Raw genomic sequence first — 12,787 nt, forward strand, 5'->3', positions numbered from 1 at the left:
CGGGTTGGGCTCCGGCCGGCGGAGCGGGCGGCAGGGAGGGAGGGATGGAGGGCGGGCACCGAGGCCGCCGGGGCCACCGCGGGGGGGGAAACAGTGCTCCCCGCCCCGGGCGGGCGGCTCGGTCCCGGCGTGGGGCCTCGGCTGAGGCAGCGGCAGCCCGGACCGGTAACCGGCCAAGGAGGGAGAAAACGGCGCTTTTTACCTCAGGCTGTGTGCGAGCGAAGCGTTTGCCGGTAAGCTGCCCGGAGAAGCCGTGGTTAGTGCGAAGGGCAGGCAGGGTTCTGCTTTTGGTCTTGTGAGAGACGAATCACGAGTTCTTGTGTCGCAGGCTTCCTCATTTCAGCCTGACCTCGTCGTACTCGCATCCGAGCGCCGCGGCGATCAGAGAGCTGCCTTGGCAGGCGTAAGCTGTGGCGATGGGCTCCGCAGGGGTTGGGGGTAATCGTTAGGTTCAGCAAAACAGGCTATCCCTCTAGCAGGCTGTCTGTCTAGCTGCAGCCAAGTGCTTATTTAATTGCGGTTTGCCTTCCGCCAGCATCTGGAGCTTTGCTGAAATCTGCGGTGGGAGAAGCAGATTTCTGTTGCGCCACTGTGGTTGGCTGGTGCAATCATTGAATGTTTCATACGTGATTTTAGGGTGACCCAGAAGCCAAATCTTCTGGATTTCATTATTATCTTCGTTACCACCTCTTCGGTTGGATCTTACATAGGACGTCTCAGTTTCCTCCTTCCCTTCTTCCCCATGTAAACAGAAGAAAACTGTTCTGTGAAGTTGCAGCTTAGCATTATTAAACACTTCCATATTCTCAGCTAAAGTAGTGCTAGAAAGATAACACAGTTATAATTATTAAGATTAAGGCACTTGAACAAACAGAGCCTGACTAATCACAGTGGCTTTTCCCTGCAAGCTCTTCACATGAGAGCTGCAAAGAGGATTGATTAGAGACCTGGTAAATCATTTTCTACTGACTGGCTTCTCAGTGCAATGCGATAACGAACAATGGCTTATGCCTGAAACTTACTCCAGCGGTCAGCCCGCTGGGCTCTGCTCTGGCTGAATCAATGCTAATTAATGTGCTCAGCAGCAAAACTTTTTGTGGTCCTGAGGCAAAATTTGGAAAAGAATCCCAAATCGGCCTGGTGAATTGTCTTTGGCTATGCAAGAGGTTCAGATTTAGTGTCTCTTGGGAACTGTGAGATGTTTCTAGATTTTGACTTGTCCTTTTTTGCAGTTGGGACTGAGGAGGTGGCCAGTCATTGACTCCGTGACCCTGAAGTTAGTTTGCAGGGGCCTGAAACAGTTAATCCTCTGTGTTCTCTGTGGTGTATGTCCAGGATGTCATCACTTTGCCATACCTCTGCTGTGCTGGTATTCTTTATGGCCCTTGCTGTGGGTGTAGGGGCTCAACAGTCGAATGAGAGGAGCTGTGATGTGATTGGTGATGAAAGCAGTGAGTCGCAAATGGAAAGAGCCCTGCTGAAGAAACTAGAGCCCCTGAGCCAAATGAGGTACGGTATAATACCCTGCAGGCCTCGGGGCTGCACAGCACTTACCCTTAGGCCAAGGGGAGGGGAAGATTTGGGGCCAGACTGCAGAATGGGCTTCCCCTTTAGTATGGGCTGTGACTGGCTTCCAGGTCTCGAGTGTCCGCTGCTCTGAGCCTTGTTCTTTGTAATCCTATGGGCTGTCTGTCCTGTCCTCTCCCTGCTGCAGGTTTAACGTGACTGTGGAGAAAGGCAAAACAGAAAACTACGTCTACCATTTCAGGGTGTGCAGGGAGGTCAACAGCACCTTGCACGATTTTGGTGGCCTGGTGCAAACAGATAGACAGAATGGAAAGACCACAGTGATAGGAAGAATCAATGAAACCCAGGTCTTCAATGGAAGTAAGGTTCCACTCAGTACTTTTCTTACTCAGTATCTGCCTTTTGCCTCCTGATCTGGATTTGCAGCCTATATTGTTTCTCTCTTGGCAGGTGACTGGATCATGCTGATTTATAAAGGAGGTGATTCATATGGTAGGCACTGCAGCGGTGAGAAGAGAAGAGCTGTGATAATGATTTCTTGCAAGCGGGGAGTTACAGCGGTGAGTGACACGTGAGGTGGGAGAGGAGCAGGAGGCTGCCAGACAAACAGTTGTTTGTAAGCGGAAGGGCTTTGAGGAGGCAGCAAGGTTTTCTTCTGTCCTCCAGTGTCTGTTGCCTAGCTGCACCAACAGTGATAAAACTGTCTTCTGGTGAAGTTCAGCATGCCTGGGCGTATTTTCACATGACTTAGTTTTTCCCAAATTGCAGAGTTCGTTCAGCATTATTTCAGAAGAGCGGGAAAAGGAGCAGGAGTGTTTCTACCTCTTTGAGATGGACAGCAGTGTGGCATGTCCAGCTGAGGATTCCCACCTCAGCGTCGGCTCCATTCTACTGATCACGTGAGTCATCAGAAGAGCTGTTCATGTCTGGGCCATAATCTCCAGTGCCATTTAGAAACATAGCAAATGCTGTACTAGACTAGATGATTGTATATATCTATCCACAGCCACTGTTAGATGTTACTATGCCTCTTGAGCTTTTTGGACAAAAGCTCTTGCTCGAGGCATGATGCTGCGGAACCGTTCTGTTCCCTGTAGACATCCACCTTCATAGTTTACAGACAAGTGCACTGAAACATGGAAGACATGACTTCCTAAAATTGTACAACAGCTCTTTGCCAGAGCTGGGAATTCAGACCAGGAGTCTTGACTAATTTTCTGTGTTTGTGCTTAGAGGCACTACTTCATGTAATGCTGCTGATCAATATTTTGGGGAGCTTTTCTGGTCTGGTCTCTGTTTCTAGCTCCGTTCTTGAGTGGTGCTCAGCTACTTGCTCCAATACCAATCTGAGGCAGGTAGCTGGCTCGGAAGAGGTTGTCTATAGGATTTCCTCAGCTTTGATTTTTAATTCTGCCCTCCAGGTTTGCTTCACTGATTGCAGTCTACATCATTGGTGGGTTCCTCTACCAGCGCCTTGTAGTGGGAGCAAAGGGCATGGAGCAGTTTCCCCACTTTGCCTTCTGGCAAGATCTGGGCAATTTAGTGGCGGTGAGTGAAAATCCCTGTATTATCCCAGCCTGGCCCATAAGTTAGGACAGGAGAAAATAGCACCTGCCTTGTCGTCATGGCCTATGTCTCTTGGGTAGACCTACCACCACAGTAGCATACCTTGAGGCAGAAGAAGAGGATATCTGTTTTATTTTTCTTGAGTACTCTAGTTTTGAATCCTTACTGAGACTGATTCCCTGCTGATACCCTGCAACTGCTACATAACAAACTAGAACACATGCTCGTTAGTGGTTAACACTTTCCAGGTAGGAACATTAAGCTAGGGACTGTGGAATGTTCATGTCTGACTGCCTGAAACCCTTCCTCGGTCACCGTAGGCAGTGCCATGTATCCTCCATGCTTGTCTCAGCCTGATGTTGCTGCATACTGTTAATCAGTACACCCAGAGCTTTCAAGACTGAGTAGGATGTTTGTATGTGTGCTTCTCTTGTCAAGACAAGTTTTGGGGACCTGCCCAAGATAGCACAGGGATAGCCATTAATCCCTTAGCAGAAGAGAAATCACAGAAGCTGCTTTGCTTTGGGTGCCGAGTCAACTGCATACAGTCTGATTCCGGTGCAATATCCTGTGCTTGTAGGATGGCTGTGACTTTGTCTGCCGATCTAAGCCTCGAAACGCACCAGCTGCGTACCGTGGTGTGGGTGATGACCAGCTCGGTGAGGAATCAGAAGAACGGGATGACCACTTGCTACCAATGTGATAGGCTTTCAACACTGAGTTCTTTTCTCCCCATCTCCCCAGTGCTTGTTTAGCCGGGTGCCTCCTAGCCAGTTCTCCTTCTCTCACTTCTGATTTTCTTTACACTATTTGCTTTCGCTGTCTCTGGTGTGTCAAGTCCCATGGACGCCTCTGGGTGCAAACAGCATTGGTCCCTGATGGCACGTCTTATGAATATAATGCTGGTTTAGGTTTTTAAAAAATGGGGCAGAGCTGGGGGATAAAAGTGCTGAGAGTTGAGTAGAAGACAGCAAGAAAGCAATATGAGTGTTCAGCACTGAGCAGGAATGGGAGATGAATCACTGAAAGGAAAAAAGGGCCACGGATGGATGCAGAAAGGAAAAGGAGGCCATGGGTTAAAACAGCTGAGACTGTAGGAGGGATCTTTTGTGTCTTTTTTTTTTTTTTTTCCTCCCCTAGGGTTTACAGGATCTGTAAGACACTGGAATTACTTTTCTTTGAATGCATTTTTGGCTTTTCTAGCTTCTGCACTGTTACGCGCTGTTTCTGCCAACATAACCTGCACGGAGCGCTCTATGCCAGGCTCTGTGGGGGTGGAAGAGGCATTAGCACCTCTGCAGCCTTTTCTTTTCCTACTGGCAATATGTTGAAGAGTACACACCAGTTTCCTTCAACAGATGTAAAGGGATGCATGCCATCCTCTCAGACTGGAGAGGGGCAATGCTAAGAAACTATAGGAGTTAAATATGGTCTCATGACTTTCCAGTTCAGTCAAAATATTGTCTCAGTCTTCTCAATCGTTGAGAAGCAAAAGGAACTGACGTGCTGCTAAGTAAAGGGAACATTTGCTGAAACTGCAACTGATACCAAGGCAAAATGAGATAGGTAGCTTCCACTTGAGTTCTGTTACAAGCTTCCCCAGGTGATTGCCCACACAGCTCAGTCACTGTCAGCATTGTGATTTCATGCTCTCCAAGAGTTCCTTGTTTGGCAGAGGGTTTTCCTGTGAAGCTACCAGAATTTATTTTTATAAAAAGGAACCATAGAAGCCAAGGGTAAGAATGAAAACACATTAAAAACTGCATAAGGGACTCTTGTACTTACAGGGTCAGCTTTCATAAATCACTGTCCCCTTAAGCATGGTGCAGACTGCTCTTAAGACACTTGCCCTGTGCAGATGGTATTTATCTACTGCTACTGGCTGGGAGTGAGGGAGACCTTCTCCTGGGGCCCTAGTGAAAAGCAGGTACAACTGAGTTGTAAGACTTAATGGGAACTTTCAGGAACTTGGCACCTTGATTCCTAACTGCTTTTTATGTGAGGGGCTACACTGCAAGCAATCCCATTCTGCCCTACTGTAGACTGGCAGAGAACCGTCCTCAGTCTTGAGGGCAGAGACTCTGAATAAGCAAGCCACTACTGTTAACAGCAGGGTACGGACAAGGTTTGTGTATTTTTAATACTGCCAAAGCAGTCTGAACAGTGACACTGAGGGAAAAGGGGTGACCCTGCTTTCTTGCTGGGTTTTGAGTGGGCAAACAATTCCTGCTTTCTTTGACTTTTGTTACGGTCTCAATCTTTCTCATAACATGGGAAAAATAGGAAGTCACTAAGTCCGTTGTTACTGTTTTTCATGGTGGTGTTTAAGGTAATTTTTTTTGTACAAAACACAACTTTCAAAAATAAAATGACAAAAAAAACCTGGTGAAGCATTGTGCTGATTTAACAGGAGCTTTCTTTGGTGCCAGAGCACCTTACTTAGGTGAAGGGTCCTTAGTGTGCAGTGGCTTGTGCCTGAACTATGCTTGCCAGGACTGGATCTCTTCTTGTTAGTATGTGGTTTTTGCTGTCACCTTGTATCACTCCAGTTCCCTTAGAGCCTCAGGAGGGATATACACATCTTTCAAAACTGAAACTTTAAAAGCTCAGGTAGTTATAAATGGGGAAAGATTCCTATGCTCTGTATTTTTCTGCAACAATAAAAATCAAAAGTAACTTTTTGATGAAGGTTGTACTTTTCAAACACTAGCTTAATGTTCAGGTTGGGGAGGAGGGTTAAAAAGCAGCCAGACCTGCAAAGCCTGAACAAGCATTTTTTTTTTATTAAGAACATTGAACATGAAATGAAGAAGTGAAGCCTTCCCCTTTGACTGAAATAAAATCCGGTCCTCAGAAGTAGCTAGTATAATGTAGGCAGGCTAGCTGCCCGCCTACACTGCCAAGCATCAAACTAAACAGGAGTTTTATCACACCCAGCCCTGCTAAGGATAAAATGGTTTATGGGCCTTCCTCTGCTGATTGCCATTAGAGATTCTAACATCTCCCTTCTCTGCCCCCAAATTACATCAGACCAAATAGTGTTATCAGGGTGCAAGCACGGGCAGCTTCCTTTGGGCCTGTTTTCATTCAAGAAGCCTCAGAAGTCTTCTCTCACAGGAACAAGGATGCCATTAAAGTGAGATTCAACAGTACAGTTAAGACTAGGAAGCTGCTACCATGTTTTATCCATCTTCTAAGCACTTTCCCTCCTCTCTTTTTCTAACACAGGTCAATAAAAAGCCCATTCCAAGATCTCTAATGTTTTCCTACCTATGCCATTTAGGCCTCCTCCCGTGCCACTACAGCTTTCCTGCAACAGTAGCTGCTTTCCACCCAGATCGATCTTAATGTTTCACTCAAATATTCACATGAAACTTCTGAAAACAGAAAAGCTGAGACACATGGTTTATAAAAATCATTTTGCATTCAGGTATTTGGCTCTAGGGGGCACTTACCTCTTCATGCTTTGTGTAATTTCTTCAGGTTTTTTTGCCTGTTTGTTTGAAGCAGAGGTGCTTCTGGAAGAGCAGAATTCTGCCCAGGTTTTCACCTTTGGCAATCTGGTTACAAAACTTCAGAATACCACATTTGATGCTTACAAAAAAACCCAGACCTGGAGAGGCTGAAAGGGAGAGACTCGGCCTATAACAGAATGCTACCCCTTAGAAAGGAGAAGTAGCATTCAAAGATTAGTATTCGGTTGTTGGAGGGTGTGTTTTGGTTGTTTGGTTTTTTTTAACTGAGGAAAAGAAATATTTGTTTTACACCAAAAAAAAAAAAAAAAAAAAAAAAGAGCCTGAGGCAGGCGATAACAATTCTGCCAGCTTAAACTTTGTCCCATAAGCTCTCCTGAGGATAATGACAACAGACACAAAAATAATACAAACTGATAAGAGAACACAAAAAACCCCAAACCAAAACCTCAGCCCATTTTATGAAGAGCCTTGGCGCTTCTGGAGACTGCTTTGGATCTGTAAATTATGCCCTAGCACAATAGGGAGACAAACCTAGTGCTGCAGGGTTCCCTAATGCAAGACAATCCCCCATCCCATTGATTTTCCCATCACTTTGTCATAAGTACTCAGGATAAATCCTCCTCTGACTGGTTCAGAGAGGAGCATCTGGAGTGAATAGCTGCCACAACACTTTGTCTTCACTCCGCATCTCTACAGGAGATAGTAAAGCTAAGGCAGCTCCTTTTGCCATGAGCCTTCAAGTTTGGTATGCATGCTGGAATGGCTATTAAACCCTGTTCGTGAGCAGCCTAGGTATTTTTTTAAGAGTGGAACAGCAGCAGCCCCTTTTGCTCAAATTCCTGGTTTGTCCACCTCTGTCACTTGGAATTTACTAGTTCCCCTTCCTAAATGCCCCAAGCACAGCTGCTCCCAAAGTCCATGTGGGGCCGGCTCTTCCTATGCCTCAATTTCTGGCACAGTGAGATTCAAAACTAATATCTAGCAGACCTGCTGTAGCAAAAAGGGGCGAAGGCAGTTCCCTTTCAGAAGTCTGCTAAGACAGAAAGAGGTCCCCTTCACATCTTTATGGGGTATACGGGAGAGGCATATTCAAAATCAGGAAGAAGGAAAGATGTTTCAAGGCCCCAGGTGGGAGTTTTCCTCCCCCTTGTAGCACCATTAAGAGACCAAGACATGGGCTTGTGCACGGCAGTTTCAATCAGTTAAATTCCTTCTCATTCTTCTTGAATGCAAGACCACAGGGGACTGTCCCCTTCTTCCCTGCCCCAGCAGGATGCTCCAAAGCTGGCAGCTGCCCTGGGGTCAGAGCAAAAGTGAGACCTCTGGCTTCAGAGCTGTTAGGTCTCCTTGAGGACATTGATCTTGGCACAGATCTTGAGAGCTGGTCCCAGCTTGATGTTCATGGCACTCATGAGGTGTTCCTCCTTCAGAAGCAACAGGGCCTGGCCATCAATTTCCTGTGACCGAAACTCCTCAGCAATTTCCTGGCACCCTGTGAAACCAAAAAACAGCACTGAGAAACAGACATGCCGTGGGCACTCCCCTCGTTCCCACTCTGGGCCTCTGGCAGGTACAGAAAGCAAACTAGAAATCTAACCACCTCCCACCTCCCCACTCTACTCCACAGTCTGCCCAAGGACACAAGCTACTTGAGAAGTACAAGTCACCCATCTGTATGACCTGCTCCAATTCAGAAACACGTACAGAAGTACAATAAAAGCACTAGGCTTCACAGACACCACTTTCTTGCGAGAAAGAGAGCCAGCAAATTTCCCCATGCTACTGGATCACAGGAGTGCAGGAGAGGACCTTCACCTTGCAGTGATGCAATGAACTCATACACTTCCTCCACACTCCAACGACTGGGATTGCTGGACAGGAAGACGGGGTTGATGCCGTGTAGATCTGGGGTAGGTGGGGCCATGCTAGAGTTTGCCAGGTCCCTCTCTCCATGACTGGCCCTTACTGACAGGGGTCCTGGAGATGTAGGGGACAAAGCTTCATCATAGCTGGAGTTATCAGAGCCTCGACTTGAGTCTTCCTGGCCCTACAAGCCCATAGGAAAGAAAGAAAACAAAAGGTGTTTTGTAAGAAATTCACAATTACTAGGTGCAAAACAAGCAGAAGTTGACTCAACAGTCTGGGACAAGTCCCAGGCCGTTGGTCCAGGGGCAGCTGACATAAGAGCTCCCTGATGCCAGAAAGGGGAGACTACTCTCGCCTCCCTTCCTCATCCTTCTCCCCATCCTCCCCCAGTCCATTCCTCTTCCTCACATCAGTGCTGAAGCTCATCCGATTCTTCTATAATCCGATTCAAATCATTCATGTGGAAGAATGCTAATCAAATGGGAAAAGTGGATTGTTTTCTACCAAGGCTGTCAGCTGATCTCACTCACTGAGACCTCCAAGACACAGGCAGGAGCAAACAGAGAGTGAACAGAACAAATACAAATGTGACTACACTTTCTGCAGTCGATGAGGGATTAGAACAGCTCACCGTGCCTTGTGTAACAACTGTGTCAGTGTGCACTTGGCACGTCCTGCACAACTACATCCACTGTGAGAAAGTGGTACATCCAGCAGTGACAACCGTTACACTGAGAACTGCCTTGACAGAGGCAGACAGGACTATGTCCTTACCCTGTGGCGTTTGCCCTGGATCTTTGTTCGAGCAATTTCAGAGCTGCTGCGCCGTGGTCCCCGTCGGCGCACACGAGCATAGTTAGCTTCCTGGAATTCCTTCATCTTCTTCCTCTGCAGCCGAAACTGATGGCTGCAGCTGACATTGTACCTCAAGTAAGTAGAAGCAGAGCAGCAGTTAGGAAACAGCAACTATCTAAACCTACTGCTTCTCCTTGCTCTAGATGGGGATAAAACTCCTCTTTACCATCAAGTTCTGTTCCTCCTCCTTCTAAGACTTCCCCTTGGAAGGAACCAGTCCAGACTTCTGACACAAGCAATATTTGGACACCAGAGTCTTGATCTAACATCTGAAGGGTCAATTAAGTCATTCCCCTAAGGGAAAAAAGACCCATAACAAGCACTCTGCTATCAATAGGAAGCAGAAATGACTAGTCTAACTTCTTGCCAGGTTTCTTCCCCAATGCTCCCTTGTGTCTTTGCCTAGTACCAATGCAGCAGAGAGCTACTAGTATGCATTCATTTAGTCAGTCAAATGTACATTTGACTGAAGAGAGGTTCTTTGGAGCCCCAGAACTTCCCTCTTCCCACTTCATTTTCTGAGCAAGTCAGAAATCCTGTTTGCACTCAACACAACATTCACCTCTCCACACCTAGAAGCATTCATAAATCATTTAGAGTCCTAAAGGATCTCTGTGGCCAGTGCATCCCATGGAGGGACATTCAGATGTACTGAAGTGTTGTACACTACCTGGAGAAGGGGCACATGCTCAGTTTGAGAGAATGTACAGTCAGAGGAAAGGAAGATTATGTCTTGCTATTATTACCTTTTAGCACAGGTCATGGAACAGAACCTCTTGGAACCACGGAACTGGGTTGCTGGGGCATACTTCCCACAGTATTCACACTTCAGCAAGTTTGCCTTCTTATCAAGCTCTAGTGAGAGAGATACACACCAGTTGATGATCTGAACTGAAGCAGATCACACACAATGATTCCCCATTCCACTACTCTTCTGAGCAGACAGATTCCAAGCACTACTACTGAATATACTAAGCAGTTAGCCTGGTGAAGAAGCTGGGGAAAGAGAGGCAGAAGCTCCACTAATTAGGACCCCAGGATACTGAACAGAGCCGTTTATTTCTCCTTGTCAGTACCATTTTGCTGAACAAGCAAAAAACAGCATATCCTTCATACCCTACAAGGCTGCAGGGGAAATCTCCATCACTGCACTCTCTGCTGTGTCCACACATCCTCTGCAACCTTCAGATTCATTAGAGACAAGTACCATTCAGATTCTCCTGCTTACTACTGACACAGGGTGTGTTAGATCATATCAACAACAAAGTATTGTCTTCTGGCACTCAAGAACAGGAGATCCTAGGTCCATAACTTGAGTCTCTAAGAAGTTAGCGGGAAGGCAGGAAGAGATACAAGTTCATAATGTATAAAGTTAGTAATACAGTATCAAAGAGCAGAAATTTCAGTAACACTAGATAGGCTTCCTGGTGCTGAAACTCACCCATAGAAGCACTGTCCCCTCCCGGAGAATTGCTGGACAGGTTTTCACTCTGGCCAGAAGGAGCCTCTCCCTGCAGCGGTTTCTCAGATTCTTTCAGCAGCTGAGAACAACCCACCTGGACAGGAAAAGAAAGAGTTGGGCCCATCAGTAAAGGATTCTCTGTGTCCACCGCCCTCTGCAAGGTATGTGCTGTTCATACCTTATTACAGCTCAGAAGAATCCCTCTGCCTACTAGGGAAGGAGAGATGCTGAACAAAGTTGTTACTCCCTCCTGACTCACAGGCTTGGCAGTTCATTCAAAGATCACCAAGTACTATCTGGCTTGAATATCCTGCAATTCCATGTAACTGCATTTCCCCTTATTTGCTTTAACTTCACTTGCTGTTTGTTCAAAATACAATGCATCTTTCCCTACTAAAAATCAGAGAGAAGAACCTTCTTACAATTCCTGCATAAATTATTGCTTTGGGGACTACTGGTGAAAACAGTTCCCATCACACTTGTTTTACTCCTTCCAACCCATTCTCTTTAATGCCACCACTTTATGCCTTGCTTCGTGCATGAGACCTCCCTCACTTCCCTTCCTCTTCACTGTCTGTGTCTCAGGCTAAAATGCTGAGTTGGAATATGGGGGAAGAAACTCCTGTCTCAAAGACAGAAGCCCACCACCCTCCCAAGACAGCGCTACACCTCCTTCTCCCGCAGCAGAGAATCCCTACCGGAAAGGGCTCTGCTCCTTCCTGGATGACAAAGCCTTCAATGATGTGTGTGAGGATCTGGGGCTTGACGATGGCTTGGGGGGGTTTGGAGTCTCCCATCTGACGTGACACCATTGCCAGGTTTGGGATGGGAGCAGAGGTGGGGGTGACTGATGCTCCTTCACTTGAGGGGGTATTTGAGGTTGCAATGGCAGCAGAATCAGATTTATCTGGAACGTTAACAGCACAAGAGTCAGTTACCTTTGCTCCATCTACTTCAAATGGAATACGAGATCAGATCATTAGCACACACAAGCAGAGCTCTCCTTTGTACCTCACCTCCAAGGCCACTCTTCTCCTCCATGTTTTTGGGGCTGTCTGTCACAGGAGAGGACCTGGCAGGCAGCAGTGCAGTGACACTGGGCGACTCCTCCTTCTCCTCCTCTGACTCTGCCTTCCGCTTTACCGCTAGGGTCTGAGACTTGCCCTGTGTGAATAAAGAACACATAAGCGGAGAGAAGAGCTCCAAACCAAAGAACAAGACAGATCAAAGGCAAAAGTAAGATGCATCCTTCCCCATCGTATTTAATTTCCAGCCTGGTTCCTTCTCCTGGAGATGCCTCTAGCTCCCTCACAGTACATACCTCTACTTCAGAGCATTTGCCTAGCAGGGAGCAAAACTTCAGCAGACTCACTACCATACCACTATGACCAGGATCTGGTGTCCCATTTCATGTCGATACATTGATATAATATCAAGTCACTGTGTAAACCTCAAAGGATTATTCCAGGAAGAAAGAAATGGAATGGCAGTCACCCAGCAGCTTCCAAACAGGCTTTTGGCTAAATCAGATCAGTTTCAATGAAGGACAGTCAAAGAGCAGGGGACACATGTTGGATGAGAGCAGAATTGTCCCACCACTCTAAAAATCAGACAAATCCTGTGACACCTTCCTGAAGAAGCAGCCAGAGTTTAGAAACAGTCTCAGAAACTGGCTAAGGATATCTGAGCTGGCAAAGTGCTGTTGTCCCAGGGAGTTAGGGAGTTAGGCCCTAGCTGGACAAGTCACAGCAGCATGGACAAGGGCGATGGAACATGAGCCATCTTTGTTTTCCTCTGCATAGCCTGTTGCTAGGGGATCCTCTGAGGCCTAGAGTCAGTAGCTGGTACCACACACCAAGGGGTCTCTGACCCGGAGGTCTCCATACCTAGTGAGGGGACAGGGGGTTCGGTCTCCACGGGCCACTGAGCTCTCATCTCTCTCCTGAGAGAGACAACAAGGAGGCCAGTTATTGTTTGTATTGGGTTTATGTGGCAAGGTTTTGGTAGCAGGGGGGCTGCAGGGGTGACTTCTGTG

The 12,787-nt window shown here is 47.0% G+C and overlaps 2 protein-coding genes across 3 annotated transcripts in view; one reads left to right on the forward strand and one right to left on the reverse strand.

Moving 5' to 3' along the window:
• Positions 1 to 5,408, forward strand: part of M6PR (mannose-6-phosphate receptor (cation dependent)) — a 5,448-nt gene extending 40 nt beyond the window's left edge. The window contains exons 2-8 of one of the 2 annotated variants that reach the window (XM_010575372.1): positions 150 to 157; positions 1,334 to 1,509; positions 1,715 to 1,887; positions 1,978 to 2,087; positions 2,296 to 2,426; positions 2,949 to 3,075; positions 3,674 to 5,408. In XM_010575372.1, coding sequence (XP_010573674.1) covers positions 1,337 to 1,509; positions 1,715 to 1,887; positions 1,978 to 2,087; positions 2,296 to 2,426; positions 2,949 to 3,075; positions 3,674 to 3,796 — 837 coding nt within the window. In that variant the 5' untranslated portion in view covers positions 150 to 157; positions 1,334 to 1,336 and the 3' untranslated portion in view covers positions 3,797 to 5,408. Of the gene's footprint in view, positions 1 to 149; positions 158 to 1,327; positions 1,510 to 1,714; positions 1,888 to 1,977; positions 2,088 to 2,295; positions 2,427 to 2,948; positions 3,076 to 3,673 lie in introns of those variants that run through there. The other variant, XM_010575371.1, reaches the window with a different exon arrangement.
• A 1,504-nt stretch (positions 5,409 to 6,912) lies between these two features.
• Positions 6,913 to 12,787, reverse strand: part of PHC1 (polyhomeotic homolog 1 (Drosophila)) — a 17,518-nt gene continuing 11,643 nt past the window's right edge. Inside the window, exons 9-15 of the mRNA XM_010575373.1 lie at positions 11,769 to 11,916; positions 11,451 to 11,659; positions 10,732 to 10,846; positions 10,037 to 10,145; positions 9,210 to 9,360; positions 8,385 to 8,616; positions 6,913 to 8,061 (exon numbers count right to left, since the gene is read on the reverse strand). Of these exons, the coding sequence (XP_010573675.1) occupies positions 7,907 to 8,061; positions 8,385 to 8,616; positions 9,210 to 9,360; positions 10,037 to 10,145; positions 10,732 to 10,846; positions 11,451 to 11,659; positions 11,769 to 11,916 (1,119 nt within the window). The 3' untranslated portion in view covers positions 6,913 to 7,906. The remainder of the gene's footprint in view (positions 8,062 to 8,384; positions 8,617 to 9,209; positions 9,361 to 10,036; positions 10,146 to 10,731; positions 10,847 to 11,450; positions 11,660 to 11,768; positions 11,917 to 12,787) is intronic.

The sequence above is a fragment of the Haliaeetus leucocephalus genome, unplaced genomic scaffold, assembly GCF_000737465.1.
Source record: "Haliaeetus leucocephalus isolate CR32 unplaced genomic scaffold, Haliaeetus_leucocephalus-4.0 Scaffold473, whole genome shotgun sequence".
NCBI classification, from domain to species: domain Eukaryota; kingdom Metazoa; phylum Chordata; class Aves; order Accipitriformes; family Accipitridae; genus Haliaeetus; species Haliaeetus leucocephalus.